The sequence below is a fragment of the Lampris incognitus genome, chromosome 8 (assembly GCF_029633865.1).
Source record: "Lampris incognitus isolate fLamInc1 chromosome 8, fLamInc1.hap2, whole genome shotgun sequence".
NCBI lineage: Eukaryota > Metazoa > Chordata > Actinopteri > Lampriformes > Lampridae > Lampris > Lampris incognitus.
In genome coordinates this window covers 37,673,109-37,695,633 of record NC_079218.1, presented here as the reverse complement: position 1 = coordinate 37,695,633, position 22,525 = coordinate 37,673,109, and the positions used below count along the sequence as shown (strand labels likewise).

The 22,525-nt window shown below is 43.7% G+C and overlaps 1 protein-coding gene across 1 annotated transcript; it reads right to left on the bottom strand.

Annotated features, from left to right (window-relative positions):
- Window positions 1-1,400: 1,400 nt before the first annotated feature.
- On the bottom strand, window positions 1,401-22,275 carry slc22a5 (solute carrier family 22 member 5). Its single transcript, XM_056285503.1, has 10 exons — window positions 21,882-22,275; window positions 21,517-21,620; window positions 11,416-11,570; window positions 11,066-11,237; window positions 9,666-9,792; window positions 5,739-5,833; window positions 5,260-5,474; window positions 3,914-4,096; window positions 2,132-2,267; window positions 1,401-1,890 (listed from the first exon to the last, which is right to left on the bottom strand). Exons 1-10 carry the CDS (start codon window positions 22,269-22,271, stop codon window positions 1,803-1,805), a joined length of 1,665 nt encoding a protein of 554 aa, XP_056141478.1. The 5' UTR covers window positions 22,272-22,275; the 3' UTR covers window positions 1,401-1,802.
- Between the last annotated feature and the right edge of the window lie 250 nt (window positions 22,276-22,525).

The following is a 22,525-nucleotide window of genomic DNA, read 5'->3' as shown; positions in this document are numbered from 1 at the left end:
TCACAGACAATCAAATGAATCGTGTCTCACTCTGTCTTCAGCACATGCTGTGAAAACTGCTTAAACACCCTTGTCTCAACGTAGATGCGAGTCAAGTCCCGTCAAAGCCGGAGAGCAGAACAGCACTCTGAGCATTCGTGGTGCCACAAAAGTAAAAAAAAAAAAAAGAAGTGTGGCGTCACAGCTAGACATGTATCTCCTAATGCACATCAACGGTCTGCTGTTGCCTTTCAACATGCCCCCCCCCCCCCAACTGTGGACGTCTGGATTTGAGTCGATGTACATTTACTGGACTGCAAATATTCTCTGGCATCAGCGCTCCTACAGACTATTGTCTTTGGCTAAAATGTATTGTAGGGGGCGTCCGGGGGGCGTAGCCTACCAACACGGGAATCGGCAGTTCGAATCCCCGTGTTACCTCGGGCTTGGTCGGGCGTCTCTACAGACACAGTTGGCCGTGTCTGCGGGTGGGAAGCCGGATGTGAGTATGTGTCCTGGCCGCAGCACTAGCGCCTCCTCTGGTCGGTCGGGACACCTGTTCGAGGAAGAGGGGGAACTGGGGGGAATAGCATGATCCTCCCCCGCGCTACTCCCCCTGGCGAAACTCCTTACTGTCAGGTGAAAAGAAGCGGCTGGCGACTCCACATGTATCGGCGGAAGGTGTTTTAGCTGTGCTAGCAATAGCGTTTTTCGTACCTGATGCATGTCTTGTTTGTGCCACAGATGGCATGTGACAGAATAACCAAATAACCTAGTTTTAGGACTTGGAGAATGTATGCTGCAACCTCCATGTGACGTGACGCTAACATTAGACATGGGAACATCAGTCCTCACTAGTTTACAGTAGCTGCTCTGTTCATGGTTTTTCAGTCATCAAGGAGATATCAATCTAACACCCGATCTGTTAAACAGATAGAATGTCAGCAACGACAATGCATGGTGAATAAAATCATTTACATGACTTCGTCATGTGAAAGCAATAAAAATGCACAATAACTAAAATAGACTGGTGGATTTTTACAGCGGTAAAATTCATGTCATGTTGTCATATGCCCTTAATCTAGAAAGGAAATTCTTCACAATCTCATATCCATGAGAATTACACTATTTCCCTGAACACATTTGCTGTACATCCAACAAAAAGATAACATGAAGTAAAATACAATAAAACAAACTTCAATAAAGCGAAACATTTACAATAATAAAAGAAATGTGGACAAATACATAAGGTAGCCAATCCATTTTGATAGAATTAATACAAAATCATTACATGATATAATTTCATGACAGAAATAAATAGAAATGAAAAAAAAGAAAATAAGAATTACAATCAAGACAAATATGGTAACAAAAAGAGCAGGGCAAAAAACTAAATGAAAACAACTGTTTGATTACCATTATGTAAAACTTTTTTATTACACATTTTTATAAACCCAATGCTACTTAAGAGGAAATTGGCTTTCCTACTTTATCTAATGCTCCATAACTTTGTTCCGGACTTTCTCTACCGGTTTCTTCCTCTCGGCTGATATTTTTTTACTCCTTTAGCAGTTCCTCTAGGATTTTGTAGCTGACATCAAATTAACTGATAACATATCAGCATATTCTCGCACACAAAACACATCACACATGGGACACTTGCACGTGCCGTTCAGGCAAGCACTAAATAAGCTTCAATTTACAGCCCCTCATTGGCAGGTCATGGAAACATTCCCTTACAATCAGCACTTTCAATTAGCTAGCATTCCTGCATTCCTGACCAATGAATATTGGTCAGGAGACAACCCAACAAGAGTTTGTGTTTATAATTTGACGTCATGTTGTACAGATGGGTTTTCTTTTCCTCCGTTTTCCAAGTTATATTTGTTCTTTTTCGGTCCCCTGCACAACCTGTTAAACAACAATTAGGTTGACGTAACTGGCAATTCAGCAACACATGCTGTACAATATATCTGGGAGCTTCAGTGTGGCTCAGTTTTACCCTTGAACTATTTCCAATACAAATATCCAAACCACTGAAAAACAAAATTTGGCCTGGTAAATTTCTCAATGAAATGTAAAGCACTGTCATATAATCTTATCTCCGTGAGATGAAATGGCTCTTTTTTTCTTTTTTTGTAAATGCACTTACCGTTGATATTCCTGCATTTGCTCCACTGTTTCTGGCAGGTCTTTGTTGAAAGTCTCGGGGAGAAAGAAGTTCACCAGAGATGTGACGACAGTGAGACCTCCCATAATAACATAGGGCAGAAACTTATTGTAGGTGCCTGCAATGACAAATGGAAAAAGCGCCCACCAGTTACTTGGAGATTTTTGAAAGTATTAACATGGCCAAAAGTATGCAAAGCCTTACACTAAGAAGATTTAGATATATCACATTAAAACATTTACAGTATTTGTAAATATATAAATAAACCCCTTTCTAGAAAACAAATCAACAATTAAACATATATACACTACCTTTCAAAAGTTTGGGATCACCCAAACAATTTTGTGTTTTCCATGAAAAGTCACACTTATTCACCACCATATGTTGTGAAATGAATAGAAAATAGAGTCAAGACATTGACAAGGTTAGAAATAATGATTTGTATTTGAAATAAGATTTTTTTTACATCAAACTTTGCTTTCGTCAAAGAATCCTCCATTTGCAGCAATTACAGCATTGCAGACCTTTGGCATTCTAGCTGTTAATTTGTTGAGGTAATCTGGAGAAATTGCACCCCACGCTTCCAGAAGCAGCTCCCACAAGTTTGATTGGTTGGATGGGCACTTCTTTGAGCAGATTGAGTTTCTGGAGCATCACATTTGTAGGGTCAATTAAACGCTCAAAATGGCCAGAAAAAGAGAACTTTCATCTGAAACTCGACAGTCTATTCTTGTTCTTAGAAATGAAGGCTATTCCATGCGAGAAATTGCTAAGAAATTGAAGATTTCCTACACCGGTGTGTACTACTCCCTTCAGAGGACAGCACAAACAGGCTCTAACCAGAGTAGAAAAAGAAGTGGGAGGCCGCGTTGCACAACTGAGCAAGAAGATAAGTACATTAGAGTCTCTAGTTTGAGAAACAGACGCCTCACAGGTCCCCAACTGGCATCTTCATTAAATAGTACCTGTTAGAGCCTGTTTGTGCTGTCCTCTGAAGGGAGTAGTACACACCGGTGTAGGAAATCTTCAATTTCTTAGCAATTTCTCACATGGAATAGCCTTCATTTCTAAGAACAAGAATAGACTGTCGAGTTTCAGATGAAAGTTCTCTTTTTCTGGCCATTTTGAGCGTTTAATTGACCCCACAAATGTGATGCTCCAGAAACTCAATCTGCTCAAAGAAGTGCCCATCCAACCAATCCAACTTGTGGGAGCTGCTTCTGGAAGCGTGGGGTGCAATTTCTCCAGATTACCTCAACAAATTAACAGCTAGAATGCCAAAGGTCTGCAATGCTGTAATTGCTGCAAATGGAGGATTCTTTGACGAAAGCAAAGTTTGATGTAAAAAAAATCTTATTTCAAATACAAATCATTATTTCTAACCTTGTCAATGTCTTGACTCTATTTTCTATTCATTTCACAACATATGGTGGTGAATAAGTGTGACTTTTCATGGAAAACACAAAATTGTTTGGGTGATCCCAAACTTTTGAACGGTAGTGTATGTCCTCTGGAAAAATCCTCTGAGTGAAACAAAAGCCAGAGGTTTTTTTTATCACAAGCCAGGGTACAAAATGCATGTATCGATACATGCTGAAAATGTTGGTGTTGGTAATAAGCATGCTTATTGACTACACCGACATTTTAATTTTTGAATATTTTTCTGAGCGGAGTGTGCCATGCACTCTTTCTGGTTAAAGTTCGACAGATGTGTGCATTAGATAGAGGCCTCATGGGTTTTTCGCTCAGAATTTCTCTGCTTACCTAAAAAGATGATGTAGGGAGCCGTGATACTGCCGATCCGAGCGGCTGAGGAGCATATTCCAATACCCATGTTCCTGAGCACGGTGGGGTAGATCTCTGCCGTGTAGATGTAGACCGTGCTGAAGGCCATGGTGAAGCCAAACTTCCCGATCATGACCAAAGCCAGGGTGAGCTCATGCAGAGCTGATGACGGAGAGAAAGGCAGGTCAGCTGAGGTGTGATGTACAGTATCAGTCTATCAGCCTCAGCTTTGCTAAAGTAGTTACTTATATTTTGGGGGGTCTAATCATTGTCAACTGAGAAATGAGCTACATAAGAAAACATTTCTGTTTGTCATCCAAAGGAATTGAATCGAGTGCAACTGGACTTGGTATATATGTCAGTTTTTAACCGAAGTTCTCTGTTTCACACATATTGTTTTGTTTCATCCATTAGACCTACCTGGGTTTTTGTAGGCCTATTCTGTCAGTCACCATGTAATGCCATTGGATCTTGTGGCCAAAAAGGTTTGATGTTTAGTTTACAGCTGCAATAAAGCTGTCTTAACTTTATCTTTGTGAGGGGTTATAAGGTGATTTTATAACTCAAACATCAAATGTTCCGATGTTCAATAAATAGGCAACCGTGTGCCACGTGCAGTGAAGTTGTGTTAACCAGTGAAATCACCTGGTATAGTTACTGGTTGGATGAAAAACAAGCATACTCCATACTCTTGGCACTACGTGACACATAGCTGCCATATCTGGTCTAAGCGATGTGTTGTGTTGGATGCAGAATACATCATAATAGGGCATAATAGCTGCATAACAACATGGGGATCGCCGGTTCGTATCCCCGTGTTACTGCCGGCTTGGTCGGGTGTCCTGACAAACACAATTGGCCGTGTCTGCGGGTGGGAAGTCGGATGTGGGTATGTGTCCTGGTTGCTGCGCTAATGCCTCCTCTGGTTGGTCGGGGCGCCTGTTCGGGGGGGAGGGGGAACTGGGGGGAATAGCGTGAGCCTCCCATGCGGTATGTTCCCCTGGCAAAACTCCTCACTGTCAGGTGAAAAGAAGCGGCTGGTGACTCCACATGTATTGGAGGAAGCATGTGATAATCTTCAACCTTCCCTGTATCGGCAGAGGGGTTGGAGCAGCGACCGGGACGGCTCTAAGAGCAGAGTGACTGGCCAGGTACAATTGGGGAGAAAAAAAGGGGGGAAATAAATAAATAAAAGAATACATCATAAGAATGACTTAGTGAAGGGCAAATATTATCAGCATGCACAATGTGCAGTGAACATGAGCATTTGTAAAAACCTAGCATTGCATCTTAGAAGTTTTTAAAAAAGACAAGAGGGGTTTTACTCTCAGGAATAAGCTGGACAAGCAGGAGAAATCCTCCTCCAATTACAAGGAATGATGACAGAAGTGCTCTTCTTGGGCATTTGTTGAGTAGATATGTGCACATGATATAGGCAGGGACCTCGGTTAAGGCTGATAAGAAGGAATTCATGAAGGGATCACCACTTAGGTTGGAGGTATTAAGGGATAATCCATAATACCCAATGTTTATTGCCATCCTGAAACAAAAAAGGAAGAAAATTCAAAGGTTGATAGCTAGCAATAATGAGTTACTTTAGATACCCAATTTCCCCTTGGGGATGAATAAAGTATTCTGATTCTGAGATATGTAATACTGTGAGATACTTTACTTGTTTTTTTGCCCTGTAACCCTGGCAACTGTTTTATTGTTGCTGTTTTTTTCCTTTTATTATTCACTTGACTGAGTAAGTTATTTGTTCTTCTGAAGTTTTGCTTTGGAAATGGGCACACAAGTGACTCACCATAGAAGCAGACTCATGAATGTGATGCATCTTATGTTGCTGGACTTCAGAATGTCAAGTATGGTGTACTTCTTTGTTGGTGGCGAAGCCACAGACTAAAACAAATACAAAGAGTAATGTTAATTAGAGTAGCATACAACAAGCAATTAACATTGCAAAGAGTTAAATAGAGTAATTTACAATATGCTAATATCAAATGATAAAATAGTAATGTCAATTAGACTAATGTACTATCTGCAATGAAAGGTTTCCCAGTCAGTTGGATTTTTTTGCCTTGGAGCTTTAAAGACATCTGAGATTGAAATTGGTATTAAGTACTGAATCTCATATTATGACATGCAATAGAACAAAATAATGTGATGTTTCACTTTGAATTTTTGCCTAATTAAAGCTTCATACCTGAGGATTTATGTCACATTAAAGTGCCCCTGAGAGGCGCAGAACCATGCCCCTGAGACCGTGTCCCTGAGACCGTGCCCACGGAACCGTGCCCCTGAGAGGCACAGAACCCCTGAGAGGCACAGAACCCCTGAGAGGCTTCCGTGCCTCTCAGGGGTGGGCAACATGATTTTATTAGTCATCAAATAGTCTTGTTCCAACCAAGCAGTTACACACCTGATTCTATTAGTCAACCAATAGTCTTTGCTAAAGACCTTGATTTGTAGACTCAGGTGTGTAACTGCTTGGTTGGAACAAAGACCTGCACCCACACCGCCCCTTTCTGGATCATGTTGCTCATCCCTGTGTGGCTTACCCTAATGCTAAACCTCTCATTATTACTCACCTGTTTCCCATCAGGATTCATCACTGCACCATATTTAAGCCTGCTCTTTCACTGCCTCCTTGCCTGTTTGTCAAATTTTGCCTGTCATGTCTAGGCCAAGTTTCTTCTGTCATGTCTAGGCCAAGTTTCTTCTGTCATGTCTAGGCCAAGTTTCTTCTGTCATGTCTGGGTCAAGTTTCGCCTGTCATGTCGAGGCATGTTTAGGCCACTTTTTTTTTTTTGGTCATGTCTCTTGTCATGTCTAGCCCTGCTCACAGCTATTTACCTGGCCTACTCTTGAGTTTTGATCCATTCAACAGTTGCCATGCTGTTTTTTTCTGTTCTGCCTCATTTCTGTATTCTCATTGATATTGCCAAGAAAAGGTCTTTTCAGTTTATTGAACTACTTTATGTCTCAGACTTGTTTGTGTTTGCACCTGAGTCACACCTCGAAGTGTTCAGCATCAAGAACAAAAGAGTAGCCATAGATTTACTGCACTAGTAACAAAAGTTAATTACATCGCAACCCTTTGTTAAAGACCACATGAAATGGCATTTTAAGTGTATCAGTGCTGCACTGCAGAAGAGAGGAAAAATAGATTAATCTATCCAAAATCTCACCACATCATCGGTCCTATTCTCAAGAAACTTTGGTTATGTACCAGTTTCAACCTGTCCAACACTAAGAAAGAACTCAGTGAGGAAAATGAAAGGAGAACTGTTTATCGGTCTCATATGTAACGTTGTCCTCATGCATCACAGATTGCGTTCTGTATACTTTAAAGGCATATAGTAGGTTACACTTTAACAGGGTGGCAGAGTTCTGTCAAGGCTGTATTGAAGACAGGAGCAAACACATCATATTGTACTGTGCAAAGTTCAAAGTTCTTAGACAACAGATTTCTGTTAATGACTACTAAGAATAATCTGATTACTGAATATGACTACTTGGAATAATGTGTTGGGAATTGCAAATCAGCACATTTACTCTGCCCTCGCACCATGTTTACAGCTTTGTACTGCTAGACAGATAGTCTAAAGGAAGCCCCCCTGAGAGGCACGGAACACTAAAGGAAATGATGCTGAAGCATTGCTTGTTGTTGAGGATTGAGGTCTTATCTTTTTGTCTCTTTTCTCCTCAGTTTTATTTCTTTTCTTCAACAGAACAAGAACTTCTCATTTCCTTTGTAATTTTTTGTTTGTTTGTAAGAAGACAAAGATTTAACCGAGGCTCATAGTGGAGTCAACTCTAAACTGTAACCATGCTGTTTAGAATCTGCTGGCCCGTCCCTGAAAAGTGTCCCACTAGAAATGTCTACCAAACCCCGCAGGGCGGAACAACATTTATTCGGAAGGGGCATGATTCTCTATTGCCTGACAACTAACACATTACAGGCTTACATTCCCTCATTGTTCATGACAATTGTTTAGCGTTTCACTAATATAGTATTTTATATTTTAATGCTTTAATGTAAATTTTATCTGTGAACTTTCACTTAATGTAAAGCACATTTGTGATGCTGTGGCAGCACAGCCCCCGCTCCACCACAGCATTGCATTGGATTTTAATGCACAAAATGTAGTTTAGAAATAAAGTTTGAATGATCGATAATATTGCATTCAGGCCTGAGACAGTTCAAATAATGTAACTGTTGGTGAGTTTGACCGATCTCACATCTCCTTATAGTAATAAGGTATTCATTTAGTGCTATACGTATTTGAGTAGATATGCAGTGGGCGCCCCTAGAGGCCTGAGGACCTGGTGCAGTTCTACATCCTCCACCACCAACAGTTATTAGAATGCTTTTGTAGTTGCTCATTTTAAAGTTGAATGTCAGGTAAGACTTTCCTGGGGAAAGAGCTATATCGCTCCCCCCCCCTTTTTTTTTTCTTCCCAGTTGTACTTGGCCAACTACCCCACTCTTCCGAGCCGTCCCGGTTGCTGCTCTACCTGAGCCGGGGGGGGGGGGGGGGCTGCGGACTATCACATGCTTCCTCTGATACATGTGGAGTCGCCAGCAACTTCTTTTCACCTGACAGTGAGGAATTTCGCCAGGGTGTGTGGGAGGATCACGCTATTCCCCCCAGTCCCCCCACCCCCCCCCCGAACATGCGTCCCGACCAACCAGAGGAGGCACTAGTGCAGCGACCAGGACACATACCCACAACCGGCTTCCCACCCACAGACATGGCCAATTGTGTCTGTAGGAATGTCCGACCAAGCCAGAGGTAACACGGGATTCAAACCGGAGAGCTATATCGCTTAAGAGCAGTAGCCAAAAGTGGAAGAATAAGGTAGGTTAGCTGTGGGTTAAAAGAAGACTTAAAGTTGCAGTGGCAGGTATGGCAGACTGTGCTTGTGTCAGACCTTTACCAACAGATACTACAACAATAATAGCTAAAACCCATTATTAGCTACGACCATGTGTTTCTGTTTGGTGGTGTGGGGAAGGCTCTGACTCGACTGCACTGGTGATTCTATTTCATTTGGAATGGATCTCTGGGGTGGTTAAACACGGTACCACACATCACCACTATATGTGTCAGTTATCATCATCAGTTGACACTCCGGGTCTAGTATGACTGTCTTTTTTACGTGGCTTTTCACATGAGAGTGGCTGATGTGCCTGCAGCCGCCACATGATCCTTGGCAGGAGTTGTCCAGAGTCTAATGGCATGGAGAACCAAGACGACTGGGGACCACCCTCTGTTGCAGCCTTCATCTGCCTTCACTGGCATTGTGACCTGGAGACATCTTCTGCCACTTTCACCGTTGAGGTCTTTGTTGGATTGTACTTTGTCTGGAACCTCCCCCTTGACACCTTGGGTGAACTTACCAGGAGCCAAGCTCTGGATGGTATAGCTCTTGGGATCATTGGTATATGCAAGTTTCTCCACCATGACAAGGTGGCGATCAGGAGATGTGTTGATCACCTTATGTGTCAGTAAACACATAAGGTAATCGAACAAGAATGATGACTTCCTGGACCATAGCTTTAAATACTGCACATGATCCTACTTGCCACATGTAAAGATGCATTTTCAAAACTGCAATTGGTGATTACCAGATTTTATGTCTTCCATGTCATACGAAATCTTATCTTTTATTTTTTAGCTCACAATTTTATTATAGCTTCATATGGTAACATGCATGTGAGCCTCACCTCCGTCTGTTTAAAGACAGTAGGTGGAGCTTCTACTTTGTTTTTCCTAGCAGCCTCTCTCAATATGGCCTCCGCCTCCTCCAATCTCCCCTGAGAGAACAGCCAGCGAGGAGACTCTGGGATGAACCTGCACAAACAAATCAGATTTAATACAGATGTGGATTAAAAATGGTGTCCTACCTATTTAAATGAATAGTGACACAGGGGACATCGTGCACGGTTCAGGTAAACGTGTATATAAACTGTATGATGAGGTATGCCTATAATTTTCCTTTTTTGGTCCAGGGATTTACTTCTTTACTCCAGAGCCAAATGAGCTTCAATACAACAAAGCTACCAGTGGGATTTTGAGAAAAAGGTAGCGCTCTTGCACTCTTGAATGATGAGTGAATTAGGACTAATTTAAACAGTCACAGCAAACACACGTTACAGACATCACTGGCTGATGTGTCCGAAACTTTATTTGATTCTGATTTTCAAAGAAGACTGCCATTTCTTCTCTTCTCCTAGTCTTTTCCAGATTTTATTTGATATACAGCTTTGAGCATTTTGCCACCAACTCATTCTTTTCTTGAGGTTTCTAGTTGGGTGACTCAAGACTGCACCTATGCCTGGCTCAGAGATTGGTAAGGTACTGTCCTCTCCTTTTCTAATCCTCTTATTGTGTTCACACTACAAAGTAGCTGGGGAACCAGCTGTCACAAGTTACTGCATATTCTTGTGTGTCTGACATTCTTCTGTAAGAAGTGGGGTTGTTGTGAAGCATCTAGTGTGTTGGTGTAGTGTTCTGTGCCTGTCACGTCTCACTCTCAACCTTCACCGCTGGCTAGCAGAAATGCAAACAGGAGAGCCGAGCATGTAAGTCTCTCCCTGCCAGTACACAGCCTCTCTAACAGCAAGCCCTATGTAGTGCCTCCTCGTGGCGACACATGGTAACTGAGTACACCTTGGACCCTGGCTGAACTACAAGGGCCTCGGAGGAGGTCTGGCCCCTAGATGTGTGGTACGCAGGCCCACCGGTGTGTAGATATTCCGATGCCCACAAACCAGCCCCCAGCTATGGGTTAAATAGTGCCACTGCCTAGTGGTTACCTCGGGAGAGGAATAAGCTTCGGGTGTAAACCCCTACAGAAAATCTACATCCACAGTGTTGTTGTTTTTTGTTTTTCTTGCCCTTTTGCATCTGTTTAAGTCAGAGAGTACTGCTGGCGTTGTGTGCGGCTGCCGCTTCTCCCTCTCGTAGCCCCCCCTTCCCATTCACCCCTTTATGTTTGTGTTATGTTTATCTGTTGTCTTGTTTCACCCTGTTTATTGTAAAGTGACTTTGAGTGTTAGAAAAGTGCTATATAAGATTGATTTATTATTATTATTATCATTATTATTATGGATAAGGAACCTACCACCACAATGGGATGTATACCACAGACAATGAGGCAAGAACCATCAGGAGGGTCCTCCACGTCCTTATGCCATATGCGATCCAGGGGAGTAGCATGTAGCCCAAACAGTAGAACAAAAACGCACCGAGCGTCGTGAAGAGCACACGCATGGACTTGCTCAGCACCTCTGTTCCTATTTGGGATAATGTTATTGATGTTGAATGATGTGATGTTTAATGTGACCAAGGGAACAAATAACCATACTGCAGAAGATGTAATTTTGGTATTAAAGTCAGTTATTGATTACAGGAAATTATAAATACAGGTCAGAAGCAATTAGTAGGACTGATTAGGAGATAAAATTATGTTACCCAGCACAAATGCACATATATAGATGGATATCTGGGAGGCTCCAATGAAGAGAAAGATGGTGCAGAACATCATCCATGAATAAGAGAAGGACTGAAGGAGAACAAAGATGCTTTGGACTCCAAGTGAAATGAAAAGAATCTTCTTTCTCCCAAACCTAAATGAGAAATAAATACCACATAATGATGCCTCCTAGTCAAATGATGACTGCTGTATGACTATAAACAGAGTACTACAGAAAATTTTACAAACACTTAATGGTATACAATTCAGCACAGTCAAAGCTCTTATCAAAAACCTTCATGTAGCCATGCTATTTTTTTTCCATTTTATCTTCATCTCTCCATGGTTATCTCCATATTCAGCTCAGTAAATCTAAAACATATATAAATAAATTGCTGATCATCGCTTTTGCTTGTTTTCAGATTGTCATTCTATTAATGGGGAAAGCAGGTGTTGCATATGATTTGTGGGCTCACTGTGTACTGTAGTGAATGCCTAAACTTCATAACTTCAAAACTTTCATTCGAGGATACTCGACCTGATGATGATGAAAACTTCATAATTGAGTTTAAGAGCAAAGTGCATAAAGGACGTGGCCTAAAACTTGCAAAATATTTAACTTACACCAAGACTCATGAAATACACACACACACACAACACACATACACACACACACACACACACACACACACACACACACACACACACACACACACACACACACACACACACACACACACACACACACACACACACACACACACACACACACACACACAGACACTATTCTGCCCTTACTAGAATGTAGACATGAGACATGATTGCTAGCTTGGCAGCTTGTGAAACAGGTTCAATAGACATCCAGGGGACTGCTTGTCAGTTTAAGATGTGAGACATGAGTTCTTCAAGGTTCAGCAGAGAAAAAAATAATGAGATCGAGAAAAACAACAGCTGTGCTTCAAAGGCTTTTCAGTACAAAAGAAACTATGGCGGAGTCCACATAAGACAAACAGCGTCACAGAGTCAACACTCTGCTAAATTTCTCAAACAGGCAGCACACTCCTTGCCTGGTATAATGTACCACTATGTCCCTTTAAGAAGTAGCACAACTTCTGAGGCAGATGTTGAATACACTCTGGGTGAGTCCCCTTTAATCACACTTACCTTCACTTTCCGGATCCTGTTGTCTTGACCAGAAAAGGTATTTATTGTAAGCCCGTAGGCCATTCAGCCTTTTTGGCCTGGTGACTTTCAGGGGGAAAACATCTCCAAATTGCAGATTAGATTGGTCTGCTTGCCATTTCCTCCTTGGCTGTAGTGTTGCAAGGTACTCTTAATGCCAACGTCTTCCGAAATAATCAGAAAGACTCTGGAGTTGCTTTGACTGACTGCGGTAGTGATCCTTAAGGTCAAGGTCTCCTGAAGGAGCGGACACAGAGTCGATCTTCCGTGTTAAAAGCATGGCAGGAGTGAGTACAGTGGACATGTCCAGATTCAATGACACAGGAACTATTGCCCGTGTATTCATTATGGGAGCAACTTCTGCAATCAGCATGATGATGACTTCATGTGAAAGACTAGATGAGTGCATCTTCAGCAACATCGCATCTAAAATGCAGTGAGCAACACTTATCTTTCTTTCCCACACTCCTCCCATGTGGGAACAGTGTGGCAGATTAAAATCCCAAGTACAGCCCTGTTCTTTGAGGTAAGACTGAAGCTCTGCATTTTCTAGTGTTATTCCAAGTTCTTTGCAGGCACCACCAAAGTTCATCCACAATCTGAACGAAAGAGCTTTACTGGACCCCTGGATGCAGTGAATCTTCTAAGCGTATTTATGAAGCTTGATGTAGATAGAGACTCAACTACCTCTATATGTACTGGTCTTGTGACCAAACAGGTAAACATGATGGCCCAGCACTTGCTTTCTAAGAGGCCTCCCCTGGTACAGCGAGCACAGATGGTCCATGCCCCAAATACGTCTAATCCAACGTGTGTAAATGGATGGGCCTGGGTGAGATGATCAGCAGGTAAGTTGGACATTTTTTGCTTTTCCATGTTTCCTCTTAACCTCTGACAGTGACACACTTGTGTATGATGCTCGATACCAGTCTCTTTCCTCCCAGAAGCTACAGCCCAGCAGATCTGTCGGCCCCTGGTGCCTACCCTGGTGTACAACTCATTCATGGTAATACTGCACCAACATTGTAGCAAAGTGGTGGTTTTTAGGGATGATTATTGGCTGTTTCTCTTTCCAGGAAATTGCAGCTGATGACATGTGGCCAGCAATCCTCACCACACCATCTGTATCCAGGATGGGATCCAGCTTTCTGAGGGGGCTTTGTTTTGAGACAATCTCTCCTTTGGACAGGCTCTTGATTTCTTCTTTGAAGGCCTCATGCTGAACACTCCAGACGATTACTGTTCTTGCCTGCATAAGCTCATCTGCTTTTGGCATATCTTCCTCCAGAGCTCTAGAACAGCATCTGACTTTCTGAATGGGTTTGGCTAATCCATGGGTAAGTACCTTCCAGCTGGAAAAATGCTCAAATCTGTGTGAACTAAGCAATGTGTCAAAAGATTTTGGAGCAAAAGTTGTAATTAGCGGACACACATCTGCATCCAAGTCTGGTTCAATTAGCTCAAATGACTTTTGCTGAGGAGGTGTCGCTCCATCATCCTTTTTCAGAAAGGAGGGTCTCACCTCATCTCATCATCAGCTGCTTCCCCAGGGTTGGGTCGCAGTGGCAGCAAGCTAAGTAGGGCACACCAGACATCCCTCTCCCCAGCAATGCCCTCCAGCTGCTCCTGGGGAATCCCAAGGCATTCCCAGGCCAGATTGGACATATAGTCCCTCCATCGAGTTCTGGGTCTACTCCGTGGTCTCGTCCCAGTTGGACATGTCCAGAAAACCTCCAAAGGAAGGCACCCAGGAGGAATCCTAATCAGATGCCTGAACCACCTCAACTGGCTCCTTTCAATGTGAAGGAGCAGTGGCTCTACTCTGAGGTCCCTCCAGATGTCTGAGCTCCTCACCCTATCTCTAAGGCTGAGCCCAGACACCCTACGGAGGAAACTCATTTCAGCCATTTGTATCCGTGATCTCACCCTTTTGGTCACTACCCAAAGCTTATGACCATAGGTGAGGGTTGGAACAAAGATTGACTGGTAAATTGAGAGCTTTGCCTTCCAGCTCAGCTCCCTCTTCACCACAATGGTCTGGTACAATGTCCACATTACTGCTGATGCTGAACAATCCACCTGTCAATCTCCCACCCCATCTTACCCTCACTCATGAACAAGACCCAGAGTTACTTGAACTCCTTCACTTAAGACAACAACTCATCCCCAACCTAGAGGGAGCAATCCGCCATTTTCCGGTAGAGAACCATGGCCTCAGACTTGGAGGTGCTGACTCTCATCCCGGCCATTTCACACTCAGCTGCAAACCAACCCAGTGCGCGCTGGAGGTTGCGTTCTGATGAAGCCAACAAACCCCATCACCTGTGAGGAGCAGAGATGCAATTCTGAGGTTCCCAAAACAGACACACTCCTCACATTGACTGCACCTTGAGATCCATCCCATCTATCCATTATCCAAACCGCTTATCCTGCTGTCGGGGTTGTGGGGATGCTGGATCCTATCCCAGCAATCATTGGGTGGCAGGTAGGGAGGCACCCTGGACAGGCCGCCAGGCCATCACAGGGCTCTCTCACACACACACACACACACGCACGCACGCACGCACACACACACACACACACACACACACACACACACACACACACACACACACACACACACACACACACACACACACCTACGGGAACAAATGTTTTGTAAACCTGTAACTTAGATTGTAATGTTGATTATGTGGAAAATTCTTTGCGGGGAATGTGTCATGCGAGTACGACTTTTGAATAATTACCTATTAATTGACTGAATTCCTACCATATAATTCGTGATTTCGACAGACAGACTGGTGTCCTGTCCATGAATATCACAAACAGAATCCGAGACAAGGGACAACACTGGCGGTGTCCAATACCCACTGAAAATGTGCATAACTTTATGCCGAGAATAGGAACACAGCTCTCACTTTGGTTATACAAGGACTGGATGGCTTGTAGCAACTGCCCTGGTACCCTGTACTCCCACAGTACCCCCCACAGAGTGTCCCGGGGTATATGGTCGTAAGCCTTCTCCAAGTCCACAAAACACATGTAGACTGGTTGGTCAAACCCCCATGCCTCCCTCAGCACTTCTGCAAGGGTAAAGAGTTGGTCCATTGTTCCTCGGCCAGGATGGAATCCGCATTTTTCCTCCTGGATCTGAGGTTCGACAATCGGTCAGAGCCTCCCTTCCAGCACCCTAGCATTGACTTTCCTAGGGAGGCTGAGCAGTGTGATGCCCCGATAATTGGAGCACATCCTCTGGTCACCTTTTTTAAATATGGGAACCACCACCCCAGTCTGCCACTCCACAGGTACTGTCCCCGACCTCCATGCGACACTGAAGAGACGTGTCAGCCAAGAAAGCCCAACAATGTCCAGAGCCTTCAGCATCTCAGGGTGAATCTCATCCACACCTGGCGCCTTGCCACTGAGGAGCTTCTTAACTACCTCAGAGACCTCTGCCAGGGATATGGGTGGGGCTTCCCCCGAGTCTTCAGACTCTATCTTCTCCACTGAGGACATGTTAGCTGCATTTAGGAGCTCCTCAAAGTGTTCTTTCCACCGCCTGACAACATCCCCAGTCCGGGTCAGCAGTTCCCCTCCTCAACTGAGCACAGCCTGAGTCAAGCCCTGCTTCCCCTTCCTGAGTTGCCAGATGGTTTGCCAGAACTTCCCTGAGGCCAACCAAAAGTCCTCCTCCATAGCCTGCCAAACTCCTCCCACACCCACATTTTTGCTTCCGTCATCACTGAAGCTGCAGCCCTTCTGGCTTCCTGGTACCTGTCTGCTGCTTCAGGAGACCTCTGGGTCAACTAAGCCCAAAAGGCCTCCTTCTTCAGCCTGACAGCTTCCCTCACCACCGGTGTCCACCAGCGGGTTCTTAGGTTGCCACCTCAACAGCACCAATGACCTTATGACCACAGCCCCTACCTGCCGCATATAGAATAGAGGCTATGAACATTGCCCACTGAGACGCCATGTCCCCAGCTTCCCTCGGGATACACGAGAACTTCTTCCAGAGGTGGGAGTTGAAGACCTCATGGACAGGGGCCTCTGCCAGACATTCCCAGTTCATCCTCACTACATGTTTGGGTTTGCCAGGTCTGTCTGGCAGTCTTCTCCGCCATCTGATCCAACTCACCACCAGGTGGTGATCAGTTGACAACTCTGTTCCTGTCTTCACCCGAATGTCCAAAACATATGACCGTAGATCTGAGACACAACCACAAAGTCTATCATTGATCTTCAGCCTAAGGTGTTCTGGTACCAAGTACACTTATGAACTACCTTATGTTTGAACATGGTGTTTGTTATGGCCAATCCATGACTCACAATGTCGGCATTGTTGGCATGCCCATTGTTGGCATGCCCCGATCCCCGCCTTTGCCTGCTGCCCGGCCTGCATTGCACCCTACCCCAATGCTCATCCCCGTAGGTGGTAAGGTCCACCCCATGGACCCAACACCCATGAAAGGAGGGTCCTGAAAACCAACCTGTATCTCCCAAAAGAGCTGGTACAGGCTGTGTACCATGGTCTGCAGGATTGTGTTCCATCCTGATGAAGTTCCACTGTTTAGGATGTGTGAACTTCCGGATGCATGTGACTCTGTTAGGGACGTAGACATAGAACTTCTGGTTGGTGTTGTAAATATAGCCCATCACATCTCCACTGTCAGTGTAGTCACTTCACTGTGTGGATTTTGATATCTACCTCATCTACTAACATGTCAGTGAGTTCGACTGCCAGCACGGCTGCAAGGAGCTACAGATGGGGCACAGTATGGGAGTGATGTGGAGCTAATTTGGATTTCACCGTGCAGAATCCGACATGAATATGTCCCTTATCATCGACTGCAATGAGGTAGGCCACCGCTGAGATGGCCATGGTAGACGAGTCGGAAAACATATACATGTTTTCCGACTCATCTACCACAGGGAAAACATATACATGTTTTCCATGTGCTATGTGGAGATCAACGAAACAGGTAAGTATGGTCTTGGAATCTGAAGTTGCTGAAGTGTTATGAGTGAGTCTTTCTAAGACTTCCAGTATGTCTCTTTTTCAGAAGGCGATAGGGCATCCCATTCACAGTGCCCAGTGGAAAGCTCTCTGACAAGAGCCTTGCCTTGTACTGTTATTGGAACCACAAAATCCAACAGGTCAAATAGGCTGTTGACTGTTGAGAAAACCCCTGTGAGTGAACGGCTTCCCCTCTCTTGAGACAAGGAAGGTAAAGCTGTCAATTTGAAGGTTCCAGTTGAGCCCCAATTTCTGCAGGGGTAAGGTATCTACAACTAGCTCTTGGTCTTTCAGCTCTCTAGTGTGTTCCTCAAGCGGAAACACTTCCATCGCTGCGTTATGTTTGCAGGCTATCTTGTGCAGTCGAATGTTTGAGTCAATTAACATTTCTTTTGTCTTTTTCAGGATGTGAATGGCGTCATCGTCGGTGGAGAATGAGGTAAGTCTGTTGTCAACATAAAAGTTCTCTAGGAACTTCCTTAGAACTACTTTGCCTTCGTGCCATGCTGCCCCTGTCCTTGCAAAGCAGCTCTTTTCAAGCCATGATGGTGCAACAGCTGGAGAGGGGTTATTACCAAACACATGGAAGGTCATGCGGTACTCTGTGATCATTTTGGCCGGGTCATTGTCCTCAAACCAGAGGAAATGTAAGAACTTGCAGTGTTTCTCACAAATGTTGAAGCAGTTGAACATTTGCTCAATGTCCGCTGCCACGTAATTGAGGGAGACGCCATCATGCTTGGCACTGGAGTCGAACACTGCTTGTATCTGGCCAGGCTTACACGGATGATAACCTCCAGCGCTTGGTACCAGCACTTTTGTTCTCCATTGAGTGGCAGGGCTGGTTCAGCAAGACCTGACCCAAAGATCTTCTGTATGAACACAACAGTGTGTTCTTTAATGTCTGGCCATTTTTCATGCATGTGGCATAACGTCATAAGACACTTGACTGCTTGTGCTCTATTGTTGGGGAGTTTGTGCCTTGGTTCTCTGAAGGGTAGTGGCACTACCCAACTGTTCGAGTCATCCATGAAGACCTCCCTATCCATTATTTCCAGGAAGGCTTTATCTTCCACAGACATGGCAGGCCTGTTGTCATGAGGCAATCACTGAAAAATTCCCTTACCAAGACTGTGTTTCATCAAACACGTTGTTCGTTTCAGCAGTCCTTGGAAAACAATAGTGAAACACTGGAGTATCAAACTTCTCTTTGATGTGGAGGCTATTAGTGCAAGGATCAAAAAAGAGATGTATGCCCATTACTTAGCGTGTTAGTCTGGTAGACATTGACACAGTCTGGCTTGTGGGCTCTTCAGAGACAGACTTCCCCTATAATCAGCCAGCCTGGGTTGAGACGCCAGGCATTGGGTGCGTTGTGGGGCCCATTGCATTGTTTTCAAATGTTATGCACTCATGGTAAGTCTCGGCCAAGCAGGACAAGGATGGCTGTAGCAGGATCAAGAGTTGGGATCTTGTCCACTACCTGCTTGAGCTATGTATAGTGTCTGGCGATCTCAGGTGTGGTGATTTCAGATTTATCATCTGGGAGCATATAAAATTCGATCAGAGTGGGGAGTGGAATATGAGTTTTGCCATCCAATGATCAAATAATTAAATTGTAAGCTCACCGCCCTGTAGTTTCATTGACTCCTGAACATGTCTTCAGGTATGGTGCTGTACCCGCCTTAATACCAAATAGCTAAAAAAAACTCTGTTCTTGTCAGGGACTTGTTGCTCTGCTCATCAAGGACAGCATAGGTTTTAACAGCTTTCGCTTCTGGCCGGCTAGATAAACTCTGATGAAAGATTTTGGAGCATGACCTTGACCTGACTGCAGTCCCACAGATGTCAGTGTGTTTCAATGTGACGACAAGAGGGGCACCATCCTTTTGTGCCCTGACTTGATCTCTTGTAGTTGCATAGGCCTGAGTTATCCATGGAGTCGGCCCTGGATCTTACAGTTGCACTCTCCACACTGTACATTTTTGTCACAGTTTTTGGCTAGGTGACTGATTGATGCACAGCACCTATAGCAAGTATCCTTATCTTTAAGGCAGCCCTTTCTCTCATCCAAGGATTTACTCCTAAAACCAGACATTTCCTAAGGGGGTGTGATTTGTTGTAATTAGGCATCGCTTATCTGGGTCAGCCACTCCTTTTCTGAGGGGTTGTCATGGCTGCCATCAGAGTCTATTGAGACCACTGTCCTCCATTAGCTACTTGTGCATTGGTGGAGGGCATTGTGATTAATAACAATCCATTGGTCTGGTGTTTTCTTTTTGGAAGAAAAAAACTGCAAACACATGACTGAGCAACTGTGTGCCATGGAGAACCAAGACTATGCTTGGGTTTTCCTTTCAACCAGTTACTACAGTGTGTGATTTGACTGGTCAGTCTGCACACTTTGGATGGCGCGCTAACCAGTGAAAGCACCTGGTGTAGCAATTGGTTGGGAGAAGGGGTGCACAATATATCTGTCAACTTATTGATATCATCCAGTTATCGCTTACAAATGTGATCAGTACAGAGATAGATATCAAAATTATGCCCAATGATTCAAACCAATATAATGTCACATCACTGATGTGCTGACAGTGACAACAGGCATTGATGGAAAAACAGGCCACGCTGCAGCCAACAAAGAAATGTAGGCCTTTCTGATATGTACAAAAAATTGTTTTCACTTGAAGCAACGGTGGTAGTATTTTTACTGGGAAGCTTTCAATGAACGACATATTGTAAAAAAAAAATGCAAATGAAAATGCTATGCCAAATTTAATGTTACATGTTTTCATTTAAGGTGAAATAATAATCCTTCAATGGATGCAGACACTTGGAAACTAGTGTTTACATCAGGTCAGGTACTAATAAAGCAGGGTTTTTAGATGTATTTATCTACACCAAGTATCACAGTTATAGTATATTAATAGGTAAACTGAACTGGTGGAACCTAAGACACATGGTGGTGTTGCAGCAAAACAAAAATTATTGGTACGACCTTGGAATTAATTCAATATTGTGCATACTTAGTAGGAGGGAAAACCTGCATAAACTTGGCCCTCCATGGCATACCAGTTACCCAGGTCTGCTTTATGGCACACAATTGAAAACCAAAGTTTTTCTCTATTCTACCAGGTAGTTAATCTCCTGTTGTAATTGCGTGGCTTGAATACTTGACACAACAAGAGAACATGATTAACTGCCTGGCAGTTTAGAAAGCCAACAGCAGTGTGGGAGTGGAGGGCCATGTGTATGTGGGCTTTCATTCCAATCCAAGCATGACACCAACTGGGTTCACTGGTTTTGTCCTCCACTTCCAGATTGAAGGTGCGCTGATTAGTGAAATCAGCTGGTGTTGTGGTCAGCAGGAAAGAAAACCTGCATGCATACATGGTCAAGTATCCCGACTCAAGGAGAATCTGTCTACTATTTACAGTAGATAGGGCTATTGCTGTTATAATGATATCTATCTATCTATCTATCTATCTATCTATCTATCTATCTATCTATCTATCTATCTATCTATCTATCTATCTATCTATCTATCTATCTATCTATCTATACACACACACACACACACACACACACACACACATATATATATATATATATATAAATGAATAATCCTCAAATCTCCCCAACATAATCACTTGCAAGATGCATTTTTTTTTCTTTTCTATCCTGAAAAAAAAAACAAACCAAAAAAAAACAAACCCAGATGTCCCAGCAAACTTTTATCCAAACTTTATGCTGCATATCAAGATGACCTCATCAAATACTAAGACATTATTGACACCCCTCCAGAGCTGTTTAGCACAGCATCTGTGGTCGATACTATGATAGAAAACAGTGCAAATAGCACTTTTGATTATTTTCTTTGGTTTACAAAGCAAACTTGACATACCTGTCAGAAATCTGGCCTGAGCAGAAGGACCCAACCAGGAAGCCCAAAAAGAGACACGAGGATGCAAAAGGAACCTTCCACTCATTGTCACAAACAAGGTCCCACTATTGGAAAACAAAATTATATGAATATATAAACAGGGAAAAACTACAGGGACTCTAGATGGACAGAGAGAGAGAGAGAGAGAGAGAGAGAGAGAGAGAGAGAGAGAGAGAGAGAGAGAGAGAGAGAGAGAGAGAGAGAGAGAGAGAGAGAGAGAGAGAGAGAGAGAGAGAGAGAGAGAGAGAGAGAGAGAAACACATTTTACCTTTTGTCATAACTAACATCAGCTTCTACAAAGTGTAAAAATGCATGCATGTGCTGACCTCCGTGACTATGGTGGACTGGTAGATGTCTTTGCTGTAGCGCCATCCATCCACACAGCCCTCCTGTTCCAGTGAAGTAAGGTTGACATCTCTGCCAGGTAGGTTTCCCTGAGCGGACAGATTTCTGACCACATCCAGCCTGTATCTGCTGCACTTGCTCAACACCTGTTCACCATTCACCACCTGTACGGGAATGATGGCCTCTCTCCACTCCTCTGTCAAGTTGACGTCTGGAACAGCACAACAGTGTTTGGGAATTGCTCCAACAAAGACGATGTAAAGCCCATTTAATCCGGTGGAGGTAAAAACAGTATTTAGAAGGAAGAATGTGATCCAGAAGAAGGGGCCAGACTGTCCAAGGAAAGCAGTGTAGTCATCATAATTGCCCATTTCTTTTTTTCAAAATTAAAATTGTGTGTGTGCGTATGCGTGTTTGAAAGTTTTCAGGATATAAGGCAGAGTAATAGGGTTTAGTCCTGTTTGGGATGAGGGTTGGCAAGATTGACTCGGTGGGACGGCATCCACAAAAAACAAAAATATATGTCCAGAGCTGACTGACTCGTCAAATCCCTTGTCAAGTCTCAGGGTACGGCTGTTCCTTCCTAGAGAGATAAGGAGAGTGAGAAACTCTAAAGGCTGCTGGA